At 46.6% G+C, this 16,428-nt stretch overlaps 1 protein-coding gene across 2 annotated transcripts in view; it reads right to left on the bottom strand.

The window, feature by feature from the left end:
• LOC140481854 (disintegrin and metalloproteinase domain-containing protein 12-like) overlaps positions 1-15,001 on the bottom strand; it is a 313,597-nt gene extending 298,596 nt beyond the window's left edge. For both annotated transcript variants that reach the window (XM_072578423.1, XM_072578414.1), the window contains exons 1-2: positions 14,430-15,001; positions 5,011-5,120 (exon numbers count right to left, since the gene is read on the bottom strand). In XM_072578423.1, coding sequence (XP_072434524.1) covers positions 5,011-5,120; positions 14,430-14,646 — 327 coding nt within the window. In that variant the 5' untranslated portion in view covers positions 14,647-15,001. The remainder of the gene's footprint in view (positions 1-5,010; positions 5,121-14,429) is intronic.
• Positions 15,002-16,428: the final 1,427 nt, after the last annotated feature.

Below are 16,428 nucleotides of genomic sequence, written 5' to 3'. Positions count from 1 at the left end.
CTGGCTTGATTCCAATCCCTATTTGAAGAATTAACTTATTACCTGATCAACAAACTTGTGGATAGTATTTCAATGATGGTTGAAATGTTTCAAGTACCACCTTCAATTTTTTTTGTGATGCACCTGAAAGGATCCCGACAGTGTAAGAACAGGCCCTTCAGCCCAACAAGTCCACAGCAACCCTCTGTCCAGGAACCTACCCAGACCCATTTCCCTACATTTACCCCTGACTAATGCTGAATACTATGGATAAGTTAGCATAGCCAATTTACCTAAACTGCACATCTTTTGACTACAGGAGGAAACCCAAACAGACAACATACAAACTTCACATAGTCAGTCACCTGAGGCTGGAATCGAGCTGAGGACTATGGCAGTATGAGGCAATCGTGCTAACCACTGAGCCACCATGCCAGATGAGAGACTCTCATCCCTTCACTGTTTGATTTGGAATCGGTGACATTATCCACACGGTCATTAACAGCTCAATCAGGACAGCTCTTGTTTTCAATCGATCTTTGTCAGTGACAGTTAACCGTTTCACTTCCTCTATCAGGGACAGAACAAGCAGGTGGGACGTCCGGTCACTCTCATCCCCCACTGTTTCTCCCTCCCCCCAGTCACCCTCAGCCCCTCTGTTCCCTCCTCCCCCACTCACCCTCATCCCCTCTGTTCCCCTCTCCCACTCACCCTCATCCCCTCTGTTCCCCTCCCCCGCTCACCCTCATCCCCTCTGTTCCCCCTCCCCCGCTCACCCTCATCCCCTCTGTCCCCCCCCAACTCACCCTCATCCCCTCTGTTCCCCTTCACCTACTCACCCTCATCCCCTCTGTTCCCCCTCCCCCACTCACCCTCATCCCTTCTGTTCTCCCTCCCCCGCTCACCCTCATCCCCTCTGTTCCCCTTCACCTACTCACCCTCATCCCCTCTGTTCCCCTTCACCTACTCACCCTCATCCCCTCTGTCCCCTCTCCCACTCACCCTCATCCCTTCTGTTCTCCCTCCCCCGCTCACCCTCATCCCCTCTGTTCCCCTTCACCTACTCACCCTCATCCCCTCTGTTCCCCTTCACCTACTCACCCTCATCCCCTCTGTTCCCCTTCACCTACTCACCCTCATCCCCCCTGTTCCCCTTCACCTACTCACCCTCATCCCCCCTGTTCCCCCTCTCCCACTCACCCTCATCCCTTCTGTTCTCCCTCCCCCGCTCACCCTCATCCCCTCTGTTCCCCTTCACCTACTCACCCTCATCCCCTCTGTTCCCCTCCCCCCACTCACCCTCATCCCCTCTGTTCCCCCTCCCCCAGTCACCCTCATCCCCTCTGTTCCCCCTCCCCCAGTCACCCTCATCCCCTCTGTTCCCCCTCCCCCCACTCACCTTCATCCCCCCTGTTCCCCCTCCCCCGCTCACCCTCATCCCCTCTGTTCCCCCTCCCCCGCTCACCCTCATCCCCTCTGTTCCCCTTCACCTACTCACCCTCGTTCCCCTCTGTTCCCCCTCCCCCGCTCACCCTCATCCCCTCTGTTCCCCCTCCCCCGCTCACCCTCATCCCCTCTGTTCCCCCGACCCCACTCACCTTCATCCCCTCTGTCCCCCCCCAACTCACCCTCATCCCCTCTGTTCCCCCTCCCCCCACTCACCCTCATCCCCCCTGTTCCCCCTCCCCCCACTCACCCTCATCCCCCCTGTTCCCCCTCCCCCCACTCACCCTCATCCCCTCTGTTCCCCCTCCCCCCACTCACCCTCATCCCCCCTGTTCCCCCTCCCCCCACTCACCCTCATCCCCTCTGTTCCCCCTCCCCCCGCTCACCCTCATCCCCTCTGTTCCCCTTCACCTACTCACCCTCATCCCCTCTGTTCCCCTTCACCTACTCACCCTCATCCCCTCTGTTCCCCCTCCCCCCACTCACCCTCATCCCCCCTGTTCCCCCTCCCCCCACTCACCCTCATCCCCCCTGTTCCCCCTCCCCCCACTCACCCTCATCCCCCCTGTTCCCCCCCCCCCACTCACCCTCATCCCCCCTGTTCCCCCTCCCCCAGTCACCCTCATCCCCTCTGTTCCCCTTCACCCACTCACCCTCATCCCCTCTGTTCCCCCTCCCCCCACTCACCCTCATCCCCCCTGTTCCCCCTCCCCCGCTCACCCTCATCCCCCCTGTTCCCCCTCCCCCGCTCACCCTCATCCCCCCTGTTCCCCCTCCTCCCAGTCACCTTCATCCCCTCTGTTCCCCCTCCCCCGCTCACCCTCATCCCCTCTGTCCCCTCTCCCACTCACCCTCATCCCCTCTGTTCCCCCTCCCCCAGTCACCCTCATCCCCTCTGTTCCCCTTCACCTACTCACCCTCAGCCCCCCTGTTCCCCCTCCCCCCGCTCACCCTCATCCCCCCTGTTCCCCCTCCCCCCACTCACCCTCATCCCCCCTGTTCCCCTTCACCTACTCACCCTCATCCCCTCTGTCCCCTCTCCCACTCACCCTCATCCCCTCTGTTCCCCCTCCCCCAGTCACCCTCATCCCCTCTGTTCCCCCTCTCCCACTCACCTTCATCCCCTCTGTTCCCCCTCCCCCGCTCACCCTCATCCCCTCTGTTCCCCCTCCCCCGCTCACCCTCATCCCCTCTGTCCCCCTCCTCCCGCTCACCCTCATCCCCCCTGTTCCCCCTCCCCCACTCACCCTCATCCCCTCTGTCCCCTCTCCCACTCACCCTCATCCCCTCTGTTCCCCCTCCCCCACTCACCCTCATCCCCTCTGTTCCCCCTCCCCCGCTCACCCTCATCCCCTCTGTCCCCCTCCTCCCAGTCACCCGCATTGTGAGAAGCGCTTGCAAATGTTGTTGTTTCTGCAAAAATCACAAGGCTGAATCATGAGGGGGGTGTATGTTAAGCTGGATATGCTTGCACAAACATCTACAAGTAGCTGTATCTTGCTTCTGCAGAAATCGCAAGGCGGAATCATGGGGGTGTATACCAAGAAATAACTAACCGAAAAGGGGGGTGGTCGACTGGTAGAAACAGATGTATTGACATGACAGTTGCAATTGTCACGCACATAGGGAGTTAGTATGAACAAGATAACCAAATAAGGCATAAAATAAATATGAGTGGGGGGGGGGGGGGGCAACAGGTTTAGAGTAGTTGGAGATGTAAACAGAGGCGGTGTGAAGCTAGAGCTTGTGATAGGCTACGCACAATAACAAAAACAACCAACGGGGTAAAAGGGGAGTACCGAGAGACTCAACTGAACTGTATTCCTGATGAAGGGCTTTTGCCCAAAACATCGATTTTACTGCTCCTCGGATGCTGCCTGAACTGCTGTGCTCTTTCAGCACCACTAATCCAGAATCTGGTTTCCAGCACCTGCAGTCATTGTTTTTACCTGTATAAATTATAATGTAACCTTCTGATCAGGGTGTCTACTTGTTTGACACTTAAATACCTGCTTCGGAATTTGACTCAGACTGAAGTTATTGAACAGTGAGCTTCGTTTCTCACATGCATCCCCTCTGTTCCTTCCACCCCACTCACCCTCATCCCCGCTGTTCCTTCCTCCCCATTCACCCTCATCCCCTCTGTTCCCCCCACCTTATCCCATCTACTCTCCCCTCCTCAGTCACCCTCATCCCTTCTGTACCCCCATCCCTCCTCCCCCACTCACCATCATCCCTTCTCTTCACACCACCCCCTCTCACCCTCATCCACTCTGTTCACTCTCCCCCAGTTATCCTTACCCCCTCTGTACCCCCAAATCTCCCTTTTTTGCCATTCCCCTCCCCTTCCCATCTCTTCCTCAACCTTTCCCACCCTGTCCCTTCCCCACTCAATACCACACTCCCTCTCTCCCCGCAATCCTCTCTCTCCCCCCACTTCCCCCTCTCCCCCCACTTCCCTCTCTCCCCCACACCAAAACCTCTCTTTGTCCTCCAACACCAATCACCTCTCCAACTCTCACACTTCCACCCGTCTCTTACCCACCTCCGCACACTCTTTCTCTCTCTCTTTCCCCCCCAACCCTTTCATAGCTCTCCATCTTCCCCGAGCATGTTCTCCCTGTTCCCCACCTCTGCCCCCTTCCCCCATTTCTCTCTATCCCTCCACCCCAACATCTCTCTCTCTCTCTCTCTCTCCTGCGAGGAGGAAGTGAGGACTGCAGATACTGGAGGGTCACACAGTTCAAAAATGTCATTCTGGAAGAGTCAAAACAGGTCAGGCAGCATCTAAGGAGCAGGAGATTCCAGGCAGATTTCTTTCATCAGGACCTGCCGTGCTTTTCCAGCTCCACGCCTTTCAATTAGATTAGATTAGATTAGATTAGATTAGATTACTTACAGTGTGGAAACAGGCCCTTCGGCCCAACAAGTCCACACCGACCCGCCGAAGCGTAACCCACCCATTCCCCTACATTTACCCCTTCACCTAACACTACGGGCAATTTAGCATGGCCAATTCACCTGACCTGCACATCTTTTGGACTGTGGGAGTAAACCGGAGCACCCGGAGCAAACCCACGCAGACACGGGGAGAATGTGCAAACTCCACACAGACTGTCGCCTGAGGTGGGAATTGAACCCGGGTCTCAGGCGCTGTGAGGCAGCAGTGCTAACCACTGTGCCACCGTGCCTCCCTGTGACTACCCTCTCTCTGTCCCATCCACTCTTGTCTTTCTCTCTCTCATTTCTCACTGCTTAAACCTCTCTCACCCACCCATCTCTCTCTTCTCCCCCACCCTCTCTCTCTCTCTCTCTTACCTCTGCACCCTCTCTCTCTACCCTCGCAAAACTCTTTACTTCTCTTCCGCCACCAGGCATCAAGCCCTGTCTTTTGCCTCCCCCCGCCGAAACCCTTCAACCCATCACCCTGCCTCTCTCTCTCTCTCTCTCTCTCTTTCTCTGTCAGAGCTACATGACCAATCAGTAACAGAGGATTTGTTGGCTGGGTGCCAATGTCATAGCTGCAGCAGTTGGGTTCGAGTGAGTTGAAGCAATCATCCTGGAGATCTGACTCACAGTCATTACCTGAGACAGTATGGGTATACTCCGCTTCCCTCTTCCTGAAAGCAGCTGGGGGAATACAAACTTATAATCCTTCAGTTCTTCAAGTAACTTTTCCTGATGAAATCGAAAACCTGTTTGAAACACAGGGGCAGAATGAATGACACGTCAACAGCAGTCAAAGCACAGGTTTTGTGTGATTAACTACAACATCATGCATTTGCAGCTTTTACAGCACATAAGATGGAGACAGTAACTGGGCCTACAATCGGCTAATCACACAACACACAACTACCTGCCATCATTCCCTTTCCTTCTCATACTCGATCAGCCTGTCCTGCTCACACATCTGGCAATGAATTAAAACAACTCCCCCAGCCCGGTGTTTATATACCACAGTAACTTTATAACACCCCCCCAGCCTAGTGTTTATATACCACAGTAATTCTATAACATCCCCCCAGCCCGGTGTTTATATACCACAGTAATTTTATACCACTCCCCCCAGACCAGTGTTATACACCACAGTAATTTCATAACACCACCCCAGCCCAGTGTTTATATACCACAGTAATTTTATAACACTCCCCCAGCCAAGTATTTATATACCATCGTAATTATATAACATTCCCCCAGCCCAGTGTTTATATACCATCGTAATTATATAACATTCCCCCAGCCCAGTGTTTATATACCACAGTAATTTTATCACACTCCCCAGAGCCCAGTGTTTATATACCACAGTAATTTTATAACACCCCCCCCAGCCCAGTATTTATATACCACAGTAATTTTATCACACTCCCCAGAGCCCAGTGTTTATATACCACAGTAATTTTATAACACCCCCCCCAGCCCAGTATTTATATACCACAGTAATTTTATCACACTCCACCAGCCCAGTGTTTATATACCACAGTAATTTCATAACACCACCCCAGCCCAGTGTAAATATACCACAGTAATTTTATCACACTCCCCCAGCCGAGTGTTTATATACCACAGTAATTTTATAACACTCCCCCAGCCGAGTGTTTATATACCATAGTAATTATATAACATTCCCCCAGCCGTGTGTTTATATACCACAGAAATGTTATAACACTCCCCCCAGACCAGTGTTTATATACCACAGTAGTTTTATAACACTCCCCCAGCCCAGTGTTTATATACCACAGTAGTTTTATAACACTCCCCCCAGCCCAGTCTTTATATACCACAGCAATTTTATATCACCACACCCAGCCCAGTGTTTATACACCACAGTAATTTTATCACACTCCCCCAGCCCAGTGTTTATATACCACAGTAATTGTATAACACTGCCCCAGCCCAGTGTTTACATACGACAGTAATTTTATAACACCCCCCAGACCAGTGTTTATATACCACAGTAATTTTATAACATTCCCCCAGCCCAGTGTAAATATACCACAGTAATGTTATCACACTACGCAGAGCAGTGTTCATATACCACAGTAATTTTATAACACTCCCCCAGCCGAGTATTTATATACCATCGTAATTATATAACATTCCCCCAGCCAGTGTTTATAAACCACAGTAATTTTATAACACCCCCCCAGCCCAGTGTTTACATACGACAGTAATTTTATAACACCCCCCAGCCCAGTGTTTACAAACCACAGTAATTTTATAACACCCCCCAGACCAGTGTTTATTTACCACAGTAATTTTATAACACCCTCCCAAACCAGTGTTTATATACCACAGTAATTTTATAACACTCCCCCCAAGCCCAGTGTTTACATACCACAGTAATTTTATAAAACCACCCCCAGCCCAGTTTTTATATACCACAGTAATTTTATAACACTCCCCCAGCCGAGTATTTATATACCATCGTAATTATATAACATTCCCCCAGCCCAGTGTTTATATACCATCGTAATTATATAACATTCCCCCAGCCCAGTGTTTATATACCACAGTAATTTTATCACACTCCCCCAGACCAGTGTTTATATACCACAGTAATTTTATATCACCACCCCCAGCCCAGAATTTATATACCACAGTAATTGTATAACACTCCCCCAGCCCAGTATTTATATACCACAGTCATTTTATAACACTCCCCAGACCAGTGTTTATATACCACAGTAATTTTATAACACCCCCCCCCCAGCCCAGTGTTTATATACCACAGTAATTTTAGACCACTCCCCCCAGACCAGTGTTATACACCACAGTAATTTCATAACACCACCCCAGCCCAGTGTAAATATACCACAGTAATTTTATAACACTCCCCCAGCCGAGTGTTTATATACCACAGTAATTTTATAACACTCCCCCAGCCGAGTGTTTATATACCACAGTAATTTTATAACACTCCCCCAGCCGTGTGTTTATATACCACAGTAGTTTTATAACACTCCCCCAGCCGTGTGTTTATATACCACAGTAGTTTTATAACACTCCCCCAGCCGTGTGTTTATATACCACAGTAGTTTTATAACACTCCCCCAGCCGTGTGTTTATATACCACAGTAGTTTTATAACACTCCCCCCAGCCCAGTCTTTATATACCACAGCAATTTTATATCACCACACCCAGCCCAGTGTTTATACACCACAGTAATTTTCTGACACTCCCCCAGCCCAGTGTTTATATACCACAGTAATTGTATAACACTCCCCCAGACCAGTGTTTATATACCACAGTAATTGTATAACACTCCCCCAGACCAGTGTTTATATACCACAGTAATTGTATAACACTCCCCCAGACCAGTGTTTATATACCACAGTAATTTTCTGACACTCCCCCAGCCCAGTGTTTATATACCACAGTAATTGTATAACACACCCCAGACCAGTGTTTATATATCACAGTAATTTTCTGACACTCCCCCAGCCCAGTGTTTATATACCACAGTAATTGTATAACACTCCCCCAGACCAGTGTTTATATACCACAGTAATTGTATAACACTCCCCCAGACCAGTGTTTATATACCACAGTAATTTTATAAAACCCCCCAGACCAGTGTTTAAATACCACAGTAATTGTCTAACACTCTCCCCCCAGGCCAGTGTTTATATACCATTGTAATTTTATAACAGCCCCCAGCTCAGTGTTTACATACCACAGTAATTCTATAACACCCCCCAGAGCAGTGTTTATATTCCACAGTAATTTTATAACATTCCCCCAGCCCAGTGTAAATATACCACAGTAATTTTATCACACTACGCAGAGCAGTGTTTATATACCACAGCAATTTTATAACACTCTCCCAGCCCAGTATCTATATACCACAGTAATTGTATAACACTCCCCCAGCCCAGTGTTTATATACCACAGTAATTTTATAAAAACCCCCAGACCAGTGTTTAAATACCACAGTAATTGTCTAACACTCTCCCCCCAGGCCAGTGTTTATATACCACTGTAATTTTATAACAGCCCCCAGCTCAGTGTTTATTTACCACAGTAATTTTATAACACCCTCCCAAACCAGTGTTTATATACCACAGTAATTTAATAACACTCCCCCCAAGCCCAGTGTTTACATACCACAGTAATTTTATAACACCCCCCAGACCAGTGTTTATATTCCACAGTAATTTTATTACACCCCCCAGACCAGTGTTTATATACCACAGTAATTGTATAACACTCCCCCAGCCGTGTTTACAAACCACAGTAATTTTATAACACTCCCCCAGCCCAGTGTTTATATACCACAGTAATTTTATAACACTCCCCAGCCCTGTGTCTATATACCACAGTAATTGTATAACACTGCCCCAGCCCAGTGTTTACAAACCACAGTAATTTTATAACACCCCCCAGACCAGTGTTTATATACCACAGTAATTTTAAAACATTCCCCCAGCCCAGTGTAAATATACCACAGTAATGTTATCACACTACGCAGAGCAGTGTTCATATACCACAGTAATTTTATAACACTCCCCCAGCCGAGTATTTATATACCATCGTAATTATATAACATTCCCCCAGCCCAGTGTTTACATACGACAGTAATTTTATAACACCCCCCAGCCCAGTGTTTACAAACCACAGTAATTTTATAACACCCCCCAGACCAGTGTTTATTTACCACAGTAATTTTATAACACCCTCCCAAACCAGTGTTTATATACCACAGTAATTTTATAACACTCCCCCCAAGCCCAGTGTTTACATACCACAGTAATTTTATAAAACCACCCCCAGCCCAGTTTTTATATACCACAGTAATTTTATAACACTCCCCCAGCCGAGTATTTATATACCATCGTAATTATATAACATTCCCCCAGCCCAGTGTTTATATACCATCGTAATTATATAACATTCCCCCAGCCCAGTGTTTATATACCACAGAAATTTTATCACACTCCCCCAGACCAGTGTTTATATACCACAGTAATTTTATATCACCACCCCGAGCCCAGAATTTATATACCACAGTAATTGTATAACACTCCCCCAGCCCAGTATTTATATACCACAGTCATTTTATAACACCCCCCGAGCCCAGTGTTTATATACCACAGTAATTTTATAACACCCCCCCCCAGGCCAGTGTTTATAAACCACAGTAATTTTATAACACCCCCCAGCCCAGTGTTTATATACCACAGTAATAGTATAACACTCCCCCAGACCAGTATTTATATACCACAGTAATTTTATCACACTCTACCAGACCAGTGTTTACAAACCACAGTAATTTTATAACACTCCCCCAGCCCAGTGTTTACAAACCACAGTAATTTTATAACACTCCCCCAGCCCAGTGTTTATATACCACAGTAATTGTATAACACTCCCCCAGCCCAGTGTTTACAAACCACAGTAATTTAATAACACCCCCCAGACCAGTGTTTATATACCACAGTAATTTTATAACATTCCCCCAGCCCAGTGTAAATATACCACAGTAATTTTATAACACTCCCCCAGCCGAGTATTTATATACCATCGTAATTATATAACATTCCCCCAGCCCAGTGTTTATATACCACAGTAATTTTATAACACTCCACCAGCCCAGTGTTTATATACCACAGTAATTTAATAACACTCCCCCCCCCCCCCAGCCCAGTGTTTATCTTCCACAGTAATTGTATAACACTCCACAGACCAGTGTTTATATAAGTGGAGCTAACTGACAGGACCAGCAGGAAATTATTCAACATCCACTGTCTTCAAACGAAAACCAAACTCACCCTAATCATTGAGCTGCAGTACACAGATGATGCTTGTGTAGCTGCAGCGTCAGAGGATGTACTATAGACCATCATCAGCACCCTTACACAGCACGGGTCTCACCCTGAACATCCACAAGACAAAGATCCTTCATCAATCTGGCCTGGCATTGTACAGCAAACCCCTGATCATCAAGATCCATAGGGGCAGGCCTTAGACAATGTCGACCACTTCCAGTACCTCGGGAGTGTCCTATCGGCCAAAGTAGCTCTTGATCAAGTGATCCAGCACTGCCTGTAGTCTGCTAGCACAGCCTTTGGCTGAGAAAAAGGATGTCCGCGGTCAACAACATCAGTTTACAGAGCTGTGGTCCTGCCTTCCTACATGGCTCTGAGAAGTGGACTGTCTACAGTAGACCCATCAAAGGATTGGAGCAGTGCCACCAAGGCTACCTCCACAAGATCCTGGAAATCCGCAGGGAAGAAAGACACACCAACACCAGAGTCCTTGACCAGGCCAACATCCCAGTGTTGAGGCACTGACCCACCTCACCCTCCTTGATTAGCTATGGTGGGCTGAGCACAACATCTGCATGACTGACACGAAACTCTTCAAGCATTTGCTCTACTCCCAGCTTTGAAATGGCACACAGGTCCAAGGTGGACAGAAGAACTGCTTCAGTGATACCCTCAAGCCTCACTGGCGAAGTATGGCATTTACATCAATGCCTGGGAATCACTGACCCAAGACCATCCAAAATGGAGGAAGAGCCATCTATGACTGTGTCAAACACCTTGAGATTTGCTGTGAGGAAAACGTGGATGCAGGCGGAACCCTGAAAGGAGCACGCTTCCACACCAGTGCCGCATGCACCCATTCCCATGGCTACCACCTGCCCCAAGTGTAGCAGAGCCTGGAGTCACCACTTCAGTCTGTACAGCCACCGAGAGACTCATCCTGAGAGTGGAAAAGAGTCATCTTTGTCTGTGAAGAATTGGCAACGATGATGAAGATGATAATGATTACAGCACAAACTGAGGTCATTCAGCCCATTTTGTCTGCACCAATTAACAAAGATCTGACGATACACTAATCCTATATTACAGTTACAGCCCTGGAGAATTACAGAACGTAGAACAGTACAGTACAGGCCCTTCGGCCCACAATGTTGTGTCGAGCATTTATCGTAATCTCAGACAAAACTAACCTACACACTCCTCAATTTACTGCCGTCCATGTGCTTGTCCAGCAGTCGTTTCAATGTCCCGAATGCCTCTGACTCTACTACCACAGCCAGTAGTGCATTCCACACACCCCCCACTCTCGGTGTAAAGAACCTACCTCTGACATCTCCCCTAAACCTTACTCCAATCACCTTAAAATTATGATCTGTCGTGAAAGCCATTTCTGCCCTGGGGAAAAGTCTCTGGCTATCTACTCTATCTATGCCTCTCATGTACACCTCTATCAAGTCACCTCTCTTCCTTCTTCTCTCCAGTGTGAAAAGCCCAAGCTCACTCAACCTTTCTTCATAAGACAGGCTCTCCAGTCCAGGCAGCATCCTGGGAAATCTCCTCTGCACAGAATATTCCAGGTGTGGTCTAACCAGGGTTTTATGGAGCTGCAGCAAAACCTCGCAGCTCTTAAACTCGATCCCCTGTTCATAAAAGGCAAAACATGCCTTCTTAACAACCCTATCAACTTGGGTGGCAACTTTGAGGGATCTATGTACGTGGTCCCCAAGATCCCTCTGTTTCTCCACACTGACAAGAATCCTATCTAACCCTGTATTCAATATTCAAATTCCACCTTCCAAAATGAATCACTTCGTATTTATCTAGGTTGAACACTATCTGCCACTTCTCAGCCCAGTTCTGCATCCTGTCAATGTCTTGTTGTAGTCTGCAACAGCACTCGACACTATCTATAACACCACCGACCTTTGTGTCATCGGCAAACTTACTAACCCACAATTCTTCACTTCTTCAACCAAGTCATTTATTAAAACTACAAAGAGCAGAGGCTCAAGATCCCTGTGGGACACCAATGGTCACTGACCTCCAGGCAGAATACTTTCCATCCACTACCATTCGCTGTCTTCTTACGACCAGCCAGATTTCCCTGTATCCCATGCCTCCTAACTTTCTGAATGAGCATACCCTGGGGAACCTTTTCAAATGCCTTACTGAAATCTAAATACACCACATCCACTGTCCTACCTTTGTCAACTTGTCTTGTCACATCCTCAAATAATTCAATAAGGCTTGTGAGGCAAGACCTGCCCCTCACAAAGCCATGCTAACTATCTCCGATCAAACTGTGTTTTTCAAAATGGTCGTAAATCCCACCTTTCAGAATCATTTCCAGTACCTCGCTTATCATAGATGTAGCATTGACTGGTCTGTAATTCCCAGGGATTTCCCTATTCCCTCTCTTGAAAAGAGGAACAACATTCGCCTCCCTCCAATCAGCCAGAACTACTCCTGTGGAGAGTGAGGATGCAAAGACCATTGCCAGAGGCGTAGCAATCTCATTCCTCACTTCCCGTCATAACCTTGGATATATCTGGATAATTCTTGGATATGTTACAACAGGATCTCGATCAATTGGGCCAATTGTCTGAGAGCTGGCAGGTGGAATTTAATTTGGATAAATATGATGTATTGCATTTTGGATAAACAGACTAGAACAGGACTAATACAGCTGGTGATAGCACCTTCAACAGTGTCATCAAACAGAGAGATGTTCATAGTTCTTTCAGAGTTGCACCACAGGTAGACAGGGTGGTTCAGCTGGATAGCACACATGCCATCATTGCTCAGACCATTGAGTATAGGAGTATGGAAGTCATTGAGATTGTACAGGACATTGGTGAGGCCAATTTTGAAATACTGTGCACTGTTCTAATCAGCCTGCTGTTGGAAAGTTATTATTAAATTAGGAGAGGGTTCAGAAAATATTTAGCAGGATGTTGCCAGGACTGGAGGGTTTGAGATATAAGGGGAGGCTGAACAGGCTGAGACTGTCTTCATTGGAGCACAGGAGTTTGAGAGGTGACCTTACTGAGGGCTATAGAAAAGGTGAATAGCAAAAATCTTTTCCCAAGATTTGGAGATGTCGGTGTTGGACTGGAGTGTACAAAGTGACTACCATTGCACTATACACACACACGTATACACAGACACACACACACACTCCCACAGACTTTATACACACACACACACACACACATATATATACTCTCTCTCACAGACACTCACAACCCCCCACCCCAGACACACACACATTCCCACATTCACACATGCATCCTATCACAGATTTAGATACTTTACACTCACACGCACTCATAATCCCCCACCTCAGACAGACAGACACATACACACAAAAACCCACATGCACACATACACATTTACGTTTGTGAGGTGAATTTGTACTTGCAGAGTTACATTGTACTTTCCTCAAAAACTACATGAATCCATATAAGACTCTGTTAACTCACTTTTTAGATTAGAATCAGTCTAAGCTTTATGGCACAGACAGGGAACACAGGGGGCTAACACCTATAATATCTTAACATCTTATTTGGCTGACACCAATTGTTACAGTTAACCTGAGAATGTAACTTTTAAAAAAGGTTTTATGATTCATAAAAGAAGTGAAACTATCATGGTCATTCTAACAGATGAGAGACTCAACAAACAATCAAGGTATTTTTCAGTGTATAATTTCAGTTACATCACACGGTAAACTTTTGCTATAAATTGTGTCTTACAATCATGTACTCCACAACCACCTGATGAAGGAGCGTCGGTCCGAAAGCTAGTGTGCTTCCAATTAAACCTGTTGGACTAGAACCTGGTGTTGTGTGATTTTTAATCTTTTCCCAAGGGTGGGAAAGTTAAAACTATGGAAAATATTTTTAAGGCAAGGGGTTAAAAAGAAAGTTAAAAGGGATCTGAGGGACAACATTTTTTCACATATGGATATGGAAAGGAGTGGTAGATTCAGGTACTTTTACAATATATAAATGACATTTAGATCAATACATGGACAGGAAAGGTTGTGAGTGATGTGTGCCAAACAGAGGCAAATGGGACTAATTTAGTTTAGGGAAACTTGGCACAGGCCAGTTGGACCAAAGGGTCTTGTTTGCAAGTTGTATGACTCTGACTCTATAATTCACGATGAACAGCTTCCTCAGGAATTGTGGAAAAATGACACTACTGAGAGGATTATCCAGACTGATCTTCCTCACCTGAGGCTGTTCCTTGTCCATGTGAAGTAGCTCCTTTAATCTTGGTCACCCAGCCAGCTCCTGGTGAATGACTGGTGGGTCTGTTACTGGGGACAGTGAACACAGTTCCATTTCCACGATTCTCATTGTCAACAGCAGATTCTTCATTCTGTGCTGCTGAAAGATTTAAAACTTGGCACCAGATTAAAAATACCAAACACACTTTGCAGGCGGACATTGTAAATGATCACAACTCTCTGCTCTCCACTTCAAAGTTCTGTCCCTTTGTTAACACGTAGTTTTCTGCCTGACCTCCTCATTGATCTCTCTTTCCCTTTTCAGTTTCTCTGTGCTTGTGCTCTCAATCTCTCTGTGCCTCAGCTTGTTCCAGAATCTGTGTCATTATGTGACTCATGTCAGAAATAACTTAGTAACCGCCCCAGCCTTAACCAGGAAGTGGGAAGAGGAAGTAAAACACCAAAGGCACCAAATGACTGAACAAAGTTCCAGAACACCATTTGAGAGAATTCCAGGATTTTGACCCAGTGATAGTAAAGGAACAGTGATATATTTCCAAGTCAGGGTGGTGAGTGACTTGGAGGGGAACTTGCAGCTGGTGGTCTTCCCAAGTACCGGCTGCTCTTGTCCTTTTAGATGGAAGTGGTTGTGGGTTTGGAAGGTGTGGTCTGGGTGTGACTGAGCAGGTGCTGCTTCATAGCACTATTGATGACCCCTTCCATCATTTTACTGATGATTGAGAACAGACTGATGGGATGGGAATTGGCTGGCTTGGAAAATGATTAATGGGACACACCTGTTTAAGAAGGGAACGGAGGCAGAAATGGTTAATTATAGTCCTGTTACCCTGACCTCAACTTTAGAATCCATTATTAAGCATGGGATTGTGGAGTACTTGTAAGTGCATGGTGAAATAAGGCTGAGTCAGCAAAGGGAGGTCATGCCTGACAAATAGAGAACCAACACCATCCGACAGAGCGCCACCCGCGAACAGCTGTACTTCCTGCATGAATGCAGGTACTACCGAAATGTCTTAAATACGAACCTCCCTTTACCACCCCACCAGCCAAAAGAATAGCAGAACAAATGGCCACAGAATGCTTAGAGAAATGATTAATTATGCCCACAACGGACTCTGTAAACACAACCGGGAAATTTTGCACCAACAAATGTTACTCACTAAAGCGACAGACCATGATTGGACAGGTACAGCACAATGAGCCATAGACATTAGACAGCAACAAACCCAGAAAATGAAATAAACTAGACCTGCAGAGAGGAGAAAGTGAGGACTGCAGATGCTGGAGATCAGAGCTGAAAGATGTGTTGCTCAAAAAGCGCAGCAGGTCAGGCAGCATCAAAGGAGCAGGAGAATCGACGTTTCGGGCAAAAGCCCTTCTTCAGGAATCAGACCTGCAGAGAACAAACTAGACAAACACACACAGAATGACAATACAGAAGCATGGATAAAAAACTTACCCGACCGAACCTTAACAGACACTATCTTAGTTGTGAGAGGTAATTTCGGTTCAAACTTTAAGATGTGCCTAGACCACAGACTGATCTATAATAAAAGACAAAACTTTTGCTTCTTTTCTAAAACATTTTGTATACTCAAGAGTAGGACAATTTAAATTGTGCATAATGCTGACAAATTGTGAGCAGAGTGACTTCTTTTCTAAAAACATTAGACTTTTGCTTTTTTAAAACATTTTGTATAACTCAAAAGTAGAATAGTTTAAATTGTGCATAATGCTGACAATTTGTGAGCAGAGTAAAAACAAACAGGCCCTTGATTGATGAAACCATAAACACAGGCAGGGAAGGATGAGTCTTTGACTGATAAGATTACAGGGTGAGAAAGACAACACCTCTAGGAACATTGGAGACATTTATTGCAGACTTTGTGATAAGGGTGCAAATTGGAGAATAATGATGTTTTTAAGAATGTGAACCTCATGGCTCGTTAGAACCAAGGAGGGGAGGGTCTTGTGCTGTATAT

Source organism: Chiloscyllium punctatum, chromosome 1 (assembly GCF_047496795.1).
Source record: "Chiloscyllium punctatum isolate Juve2018m chromosome 1, sChiPun1.3, whole genome shotgun sequence".
NCBI lineage: Eukaryota > Metazoa > Chordata > Chondrichthyes > Orectolobiformes > Hemiscylliidae > Chiloscyllium > Chiloscyllium punctatum.
This window is presented reverse-complemented; position numbering and strand designations above follow the sequence as displayed.